The sequence below is a fragment of the Monopterus albus genome, unplaced genomic scaffold, assembly GCF_001952655.1.
Source record: "Monopterus albus unplaced genomic scaffold, M_albus_1.0 scaffold126.1, whole genome shotgun sequence".
NCBI classification, from domain to species: Eukaryota; Metazoa; Chordata; class Actinopteri; order Synbranchiformes; family Synbranchidae; genus Monopterus; species Monopterus albus.
Window position 1 is genome coordinate 2,976,997 of NW_018128006.1, and position 9,327 is coordinate 2,986,323.

The 9,327-nt window shown below is 40.7% G+C and overlaps 1 protein-coding gene across 1 annotated transcript; it reads left to right on the top strand.

Annotated features, from left to right (window-relative positions):
* Window positions 1-1,621: 1,621 nt before the first annotated feature.
* On the top strand, window positions 1,622-4,352 carry LOC109967156 (transmembrane protein 26). Its single transcript, XM_020612515.1, has 3 exons — window positions 1,622-1,815; window positions 2,846-2,990; window positions 3,591-4,352. The coding sequence occupies exons 1-3, from the start codon at window positions 1,622-1,624 to the stop codon at window positions 4,350-4,352; spliced, it is 1,101 nt and encodes a 366-aa protein (XP_020468171.1).
* Window positions 4,353-9,327: the final 4,975 nt, after the last annotated feature.

The window sequence follows — 9,327 nt, forward strand, 5'->3', positions numbered from 1 at the left end:
TTACTGTCTTTCTAAGAGGACACACTTTATAAACGGTTAAATGTATATATAATGATATACGTATCAGTTGTATGGCTTTAATGATAAGACATTTTGGGTTGCCAGGTTGGGAAAAATCCGTTTGTGCTCTTCTAGTACAATACTTGATTTTAACTTTAAATGTTGCCTCTAACTCAACATTTATAACTGCTGATGAATTGCAACAAAATCTATTTGAAAGTGAGAAATGCAATATTTTATTTATAACTAAAATTTGGTGCAGTTCACTGAAAACTATATCTCCTTGTTTGGCATCAGGGTTTTTTGTGGGTTTAGAATATTCTCATACGTTTGCATTTGTAATTACAGAGAGCTGTCTGGTCCCTATTAATGGTCCTTACTTGTTCTATAAAGCATTGGTAAATTATTTATTAACTATGATTAAAGCCACAAATTAAAAAAGGTGTTTTACTACAAAATGGCATCAACACATTGGTATAATCCCTTTTTTGTGCATATTTTTCCCCCTGAGTGTCGATACAATGACAGCGTAGACACAGACAGAAAACATGACAGGGGAATATGACTTAAAACTAAAAGTACCTGGCTGGAATCAAACTTGGCTATCAGCAGACAATCCCCCTGCAGCCTCACTTTCAAGTAATCACAATAATCCATAGAGATAGAGCTACTTAAACAACCCTGTACAAAGCCTTCTGGACTCCTTTAATATTAACTGCAGGTCAGTTTGTTTAGCTTCTGTTTACTATTCACTTCTTGCTTTGAACTACCCAAAAGCTCTGAAGCTTCTATCCTGCTGACTAATTGACAGCGAGGACTGTTTGCACACTAATAACATAAAATAAATCAATTAAATAAATAAGGATGAAGGAGGTAACATGACAGTTTACAAATTGTTCATGGGTGGTTTGAATTTTGGCATTCTGACACTGATCTGCATAAGTTTATTCATTAAATTTATTGCAAAATGCAGTCAAATAGAAATAGCCTGTATCGCCGTTCTGTTCCTTACTCTGCAAAAGGCTTTACTGTTGGACATCACATTTGTATATCACGTTCAAAACAGCATAAACCACTCTACTGTTGCAACCTTTAAAACACTGTTAACAAATGTTTGAAGTTTAAAGTAGTTTTTATTATGATATACTCCCTCTTTTTTTCTTGGCAATTCAATCATCAGGTTCATCTTTTGAATTGTTGACTCACAACTTAATAGTCACTGACAGCCTTTTCTTTGTTGTCCATTACTTATATACTATATGAAGCTTTTAGTCAAAATGCTGACTCAACTTTGACTTTCATCAACCTTGCAAGAATGATTTGTTGAAAATGTAGCACACAAACAGAATTCCTGGGCTAGGACAGTACTAGGGCGCATGATGAAGCTGTCTTCCATCTAAACTGTATAAGTACTTTATTTTAATTTTTTATTTTCTTAATGCACATTCTTTTTCTTTTTTTGTTCACTCAGTCTTATATTGTTCACTTGTTTAATCGTGGCCTTATGGAAGAATGGCATACATGCACACAGAGAGCCCCTGGACTGGAGTCAAATTCAACTCACCCCGGCGAATAAAGCTGATTTGGATTCTGATTCCGCGCAGGTTTTCTGTGGCGCATGATGTGTCATCTCCTGAACATCCTGCTGGCTTTACTGAGCCGCTTCCTGTTTGCGGTCCATGGGGTGGTGACAGTGTGGCGTGTGGTGGTCGTGAAAGGGGAGCCACTCTACTGGGTGCTGCTGACTGGTGTGGCTCTGCTGGGTGTGGAAATGGCTGTCACTCTGAAGTGCACCCGTAATGCAGAGTGGAAATGGTAACACTCATGTCATCTACACATCTAACAAGTTTTTGTTTTCGGCACAACACACAGTGTTAATATCTGGATTGGGGGGCCTAAAGTTAAGATTAATGGGTTTTAAGAGTTTTTAAGGAACCCACAGAAACCCTGCTAAATGCTGAGTGCCTGGCATAATTCAAATAGTCTAGTTCTTCTTTTGTGCCTAACACTAACCAAACCGAGTCTGTTTCATAACCTCACATGTTTAGGAAACGCCCTTATGGGTCATATCAGAGGGCAGGGCCAGGACAGTGGGGCAGTGACACTGTTATTTACTGTATGTTCAAGGACTTGTTACCTGTATGGAGAAATAACTTCTGAACTCATAATTGTGTAAACACTTTAGGACCCATGTGCACAGGGTTCTGAGAGTCAGCTTGTGCAGGGTATGTAATATTCTCAGGCACTAAATTCTCTGTTATGCTCTGCAGCTCTTTCTCTCTTTTACTGTCAATCAAAAACAAATCTGTTCCTCTGCTGGGTTATTGCTCTGTCTTTCACTGAGCTGATGTTCCCAGCCTGCTATCGTGGCCCCTGTCACAGCCTCTCCTGTCCAATCATGGAGAAAATGTCTCCTGCCGGCTTGAGTCATTTCTGACCAGCTATAGTTTAAAAAAATGTTGAACTGAGTCAGCATAAACTGACGTCTATCTTTTTTATGTGAGCCTCAAAAGGTTATAAGCATTTAGTGTCACACCTCATTCAACACCAAGCTGCGTCTCATTCAAAAGCTGTAGTTTGCCAGCACATACTCAGACCCAGGCTTTCTTCAGGCCCCTCCTTCTCTCTCTTTCACTGAGTGTTACTTTGAAGTTCTTTCTTCACAGAGAAGGCTTTGCACTGTCAAGTGGGATTTGCATGCATGATGAGAATAATTGTCTGAAATTCAAAGCTTCCTTTGGAAATAAAGACCACCCTTTCTTCTGTGATGGGTGGCAAAAAAAAAGCATGTCACTAAAAATAACCTCCCCCTCGACATCCCTGTCATTTGGTGGTCCTCTTTTAGGTTCTCTCCCATGGTTTTCCTCTACCTCAGTACTGTCATCCCATCCATTTGGTTTCTGGAGCTGAGCCTGCTGCAGTCCAAGCTGCCCATCAACAATTCCTCAGGCCCTGAGCTTCATTTGCTGGCTCACATCCCAATCACAGCGGTAGGCATCCCACCACAGTACTGACCTCGCCGCCTCAACCTCTACACAGCCAAATTAAAGGGACACCTGATATCAGATAAGATTTAAATCTATCAAGGGGGTGGATAAACTATTAGTCACAGGAAATGTATAATAGACACATGGAGATGAAGTGCAGATAGGCTCCAGCTTGAAAAACTCTCAGATTTCTCCCCTTCTGGGATGGTTTAAGTGCAATTTCTTTCATGTCAGATTTGGGTGTTTTTCTGCCACTTGGCTGTGGCAGCTTTTGAAACTTGAAGACATACTGTACTGTTGCAGGAATGTAAAATGTTAAAGAGAGCTGTCATGATAAACTCAAAGAACACCAACGCAATGAGGAGCTGCAGTGATACGCAAGTCATCAGAATGATGTCGACTCCAAAGAAGAGATGCGTTGTTGTACAGTCGATTGCACATTTAACTTACAATATCACATTGTAATCTATTTATGGTACAAATGATTTATCACAAACAAAATTAAATAGCATGAAAATCAATGCAAAAGCAAAGGGGAGTCTCTGCTCTGTAGTAATAACTGATGCTTCTGACATAACCGCCACTGCTGTTTCCTTCACACAGGGCATCGTGGAACTAGACCCAGAGAACTGGGTCGCTGGTCTGGAACAAACCATGCTCATTGTGTTGGTTCTGGGTCGCTGGCTGATGCCCAAGGGGGATATGTCCCGTGACCAGCTCTCCCAGCTCCTAATGGTCAATGTGGGACTGGGTGCTGACATCCTGGACATCTTCGACACATTCAAGGAACATGAAGTCAAAACCAACAGGGCAGTCGTCATCATCGGTCTGGCTCTCTTTTCTTGGGCTCTCATGCAGTTTCCTCTGGTACTCACTCAGACACGACCCCCAAAAGATGAGCTTCCTCAGAAGAGCATGAGCGGTCTCTTCTGCTGCCCAGAAGCTTCGCCTTCATTCACCTCCTGCTGCTCCAGCGAAGTGTGGAGCTTGCTGCTCACAGTGGGACTCCAAGACGGCCCGTTTCTGCTTTACCGGCTTTACCTCATGGTTCAAGAGCAGGTACTCAACCAGCTCATGATCTTCTTCACTTGCAAGAATATTCTTATTGTCCTATTGGAGCTTTACCGAATCTATGTGGTTCAGTGCGAGCAGGTCGGGGAATCGAGGTTGGAGAGGTGTGCTGCTCTGGCGCTTTGTTCTCAATCCCAGAGGGGTGGCGAGGTGAAGGAGGAACTGAAGGAAACAGGGAGAGAGGAGTGTTGTGGAGAGCAAGGCTGTCATACAGTGCCAGACAGGGAAACTGAGAGGGAGGAAGATCAGAGAGGTGTACATGTAGAGAAAGGCGCGAAATGCTGTGAGGCATGACTTTGGCCCTCAGGGGGGGAATGGCTTTCACACACCATGGGAAAAGTCAAACCCATCAGCCATCTCTTGTATCTGAGCACTGGTCAGAGACAGTCTCAGCTCTCTGGAGGTTCAGTGACTGGAAATAGACCACAAAAGAAGGGAATACGTCCCTCCTGAAAAGATCAAAGATGAATTTATACAAACTTCTTTTGATCAAACCTTTTGAAAAAAGCGCCCTTTCAGTCAGAGGAGGTGCTTCTACTGAAGGAAATCAGCTCAGTAACAATATAATGAACGGTCAAACTCTTTACTATTTAAAGCCTCACAGGGTTATCAAGGTAGCTGAACCTAAATCTATATACTGTAGCTGCACAGTTTGCAGTTAAACAAATTTGTTCTAAGCAGCAGCAGCTTGAGATAATATGATTTCATTATGTAATGCATATGCCTTTCTAATACGATGATGGTGATGGCTTTGACAGGAAACACTATTATATGAAATGAGTCAGAGTGGCAGCTTAAAATGGAGATAACACGTCTTGCTTACTTAATAAACCTTTTCTAATAAAGATTCTTCAGGCAGACATTGTGTTGATTTATTCCTCTGGTCACCATAAGATGGCAGTGTTGCCAAGTCAACCAAAGCACTGCACAAATACAGTGTTTACTTGACTGAAACATGCATGCCACTTACATAGGTAAAAAAAAAAACTGGGAGAGAGCAACACAACAGCACAGTGTGTTGACATGAGTTTTGTTTTTTGGCATAAAATTGCTTTTGTGAGTTTTTTTTGTAAAACCTGAAGATACAGTGAAGAAAGAAAAATGTATCAGGCTTCAATCAATAAAGCTTTATTCGTTTAGCACCTTTCATATGATTCAAAGTGCGTTACAGAAAAATTACAATAAGACAGAATAAGGCTTTTAGGTAAAAATAATACATTTTAAACCTAAAATAATAAAAACAATGAAACAGAATGAAAATAAAATGGAAAGTAGACAAAAATTCATGTGATATTTTAAAAGATTTAGTAACCTTCAGGCTGCAAATAAATAATGAATCGTCTGATGTAGGCAAAGTAAAGACATCTCATACAGTATAATAAGTAGGAGGAGAGTGAGGAGGTTTGCTTCATTTGTCAAGGTTCATTTTCCTCTTGAGCACAATCAGCCCATGGAAGCCTGTTTGAGAGCTCTGTGCATTTTTATTATGTCTGAAAAAGCACACTCGTGATTATGTGGGAGTTCGACATGATTTGCTCTCACTTTCTCTCTTTTGAGAGATGGAAGTTGCTTTTGAGATATTCCTCCATAGCCCATAAAAGCGAGAGCCTCTTTGAGAGCCTGTAAGGACAAAGAAACATTTGAGCCAAAGTTCGGGGTCTCAAGGTTTCGAGCCACTTCACAGAGGGGACAAATAGCCACAGCACAAATACCCCCTCCTCTCGGTCCACACAATACCTCTCTTGTCAAATGAGGGCTGGGATGCAGCCCTCCTGCGTTTATGGATGACCCTCTCACTCCGTGTCTCTTACACTGTGTTGGGCAGACTGGGAATGAAAAGCAGCAACAGTAGAAAGTGGCAATTCAATCAGAGGCCTTTTTAGCACTGCACTGTATCTTTGTCCATCAAATTGCTGCACTTCACTTGGCCTACAAGATAATGATAGGTGCTGAGGCTGTGAACGAGTTATGACTCTATGTTTTCAATAAGCTTTTCAATGAAAGAATACTTCAGACAAAGTGCCAGAGATGAGTGAGTGTTTGTGGTTTCGTGTTTCTTTGTTTGCTCTTGACTATAAAGATGCATAAAATAGACAACTGCAGGCTACATTAGGAGAAACCTTTGGAGAGTAGCCTACTACTGTATTTCCTCAGTTTCATCCCTATGGCAGCACTTTGTTTAAATTATTGATGGTGGAGCCAACTTTTAGGCGAAATATGAGAAAAAAATAATGATGAGTCCCCACTGAGATGTTAATTCTTCCAGCAACAAAACGTTGTCTATGATCCTAGAGTGTTAGATAATGTCTGGTTTACAAAGTCACTCCTAGGCAAACGACATCACACAGAGCTGGTACGAGGGCGCAGCTTCTCTTAAACACCCGAGTTTTAGAAGAATCTAATATTCCTGTGACAACGTGATGTGGGCAATACAATAGGGTGATGAAAGAGCTGCTTGCTTGTGAAGAGTCCTTTTACTCTTCAGATTAACTGCACACTTTAACAAGATTGTGTGGGCATGTAGGAGGATGGGAATGTCAGCTGATCCATGGGCTGCCCTACATAGCTAGAGAGGGAAAAGAGAGTGAGGAAACTAAGCCTGCAACTCCTCTGCACATGGATACACAAAAAAGCCTCACCAGCCCTTCCTTCGCTGTAAAATATCTGTTTACATGTAAAAGAGTGTTGCTGCCTTGTCTTCAGGGACTCAGTGAAAACTCCTAGATGTACACTTTTGATTACATCAGTTCATTAAGCCCCACAGAAAGAAAAGTATTTGCATGATATGTATGCATTTCCCACTGAATCTTTCAAACTTAACTGACAGATCACTGACAAGATATCATTTGGCTGAAGAGTGTATTAGTCATACTAAAGGTACTCCACCTACAGCTCTTATATTTTTTAGCTACAGTATGGTGCTTGAGCAGATTTGGCTTGACTGTTGCTCCCCCAAGTTTTGATAAAGCGTATAAAGTCCAAGTTTAGACCAACGACTATAAAAGCGGCGGACAAGCTAAGAGCTTCCAGAAGTGAAGCCACCAAAACTCGCTCACCCCCTAATGGCTGGCTGCAGTATACTGTAGGTCATAAATCCTGCACCTCCATGTTAGTGGGCGGGATATGGGCCTCACTAAAAACTCAAAATACAAATCAAATCATTTCCCCCAAGAAATCAGGATTTCTGTAGCTTTTGATAGATATTATCACAGGATGTGTGGACAAGTGGTAACTTTTCTGGTAAGTTTGTTTTTAATAAATGTGTTTTTAATAAGTTGATGGTATAAAAAGAGGTGAATTTTGGTTGATTGGGCAGTTTTGATTGGTGATCTGATGCTGTTACTCTTCATCAAGTAGCTGAAGTACTTATTAATGTCCTCTAATTCTCTAAAATGTTTGCAAAACTAGCTCTGAAACTCAATTTTTGGTTCATATTCACCATCTAAATTTGCAGTTTCACAAACAAACACATTAAATTCAACATCACATCATCACAAGTGATGAGCTATCTCCATGACAACTGAGCAAAATCTATGTATCTGCTGAGGAAGACCCTGAGATGGGGTTAGAGCTCTGTATTAAAGCTATTAAGCGGACCTTGAGTCAATATTTTTTTTCAAGCTGCTGTTTCCAAGGTCAAGAATAAATATTCTCTCTGCAGTGAACAATTAATGAAATAGCCACAAACTAATGGTCAAACAGTGAACTTCTTTTCAGGGTCAGGGGTTGTTTGCTTTCACTCCAGGCTTGTGTAGTGGCTGCTGTTTTTGTTTTAAACAATTAAATAGCACTGAAACCTTTCCAGAAGCAGCACAAAGGAGATCAAGTATACTGATGTTTTTTATCCTTAGAAATTTGATAAATATAACAGAAAAGGATGAGCAGAGGTCAAACTTAAAAATTAACCCAGAAATGTATTTGCAACCAGATCTTGAAGAAAGACCACACCCACTCTAACTGTGTAATGCCAAATAACATACTGAGTACATAATATTACAACAATAAATACTAATGAATACTATACTTTACCATTTCTTTAACAGGGGATCTATTTAGTAATCGAGGTTAAAACTAGCTGCCTAGAAAAGAGTCTTGGAAAATTGTTACTTGCCATATGTCGACATACTTTATTAGTTTTTCCAAGTGTGAAACATGGTACTGATATTTCCCACAAAACCTGAAGGCTGCAGAAGTTATAACCAAACAAGAGAGGGAAGGAGATCCAGAGAGAGTCGCTAAACCTGGGCAGGTGCATTTCCCGTGACAATGTGGGGCATTTTCACAACATGCCACTTTTTTTAAAGATTTTGCGTCAACTAATCAGGAAGACCAAACGCGTCAAGATGTGCCTCATCAGCCTCCAGTCCTACCGATAAACCCATCAACATGCCACTGAAATGTTACAGCAAGACAGGAAGAGTGAAAGGAAAGACAAAAACTTCAAATGAGTTTCACAACTTTCCGACAGGTGGCTGAAGATCCAGCTCACATCGCCTCATGTAGCACCATGGATGGCAAAATAATGAGTGTTACTTCACCGGTTGTGGATCAAAGATACTACAGTATATGGCTGTCTTGTTTTCACACAGTACACAATTTTGAAATAGAAGCAAAAGAGTGACATAGAAGTGCCATTATGGATCAATTTGAGGCAATCACAGTTGCTAAATTCCTATGGACATAATATTGTCAAGCCAGCAGAATCCAACAGCTGCACTGTCTCCTCCCCATCAGTGGCAACCAGTACACATCCATAGATCACCCTTGTTAAAAATAAAACAACTAGCTTCTCTTAATGAGGGGCAGCAGTGCTCCCCAGGGATCATTCAATCCCGAAGAGTTCAGAAATCCTGCAGAGCAAAATTATTCTGTTATCTTTTCTAAAGATAATAGTAAACTGCTGCAAAACAATGAGACAGTTGATGTATTAGGTTTAAGGAAACTGTTAGCCAAACATCTGGCTTCAATATCAGGACTGTCACTTTGTGCCAACCTCATTACTCTCAGCTGCAAATCGCTCCAGTGCACATTAGTGTCTACAGAAACAGGGACAAGAACATCTTGCACGCTGCAGATATACTATCTTAGAGTCTTGAAACTATACACGCTATAGACTTGTGAACGGATTTTGTGTCACAAAGTGCTGCAGGTTGAGGCCAAAGGTAAGGGTCAAATCAATACCTGGCAAGATGATAGATTCTGGGCACCTTGGAAATGGAAACAGGTTCTCAGGAAATGGAACAGCACCTCATATGAAGGACGAAATAGC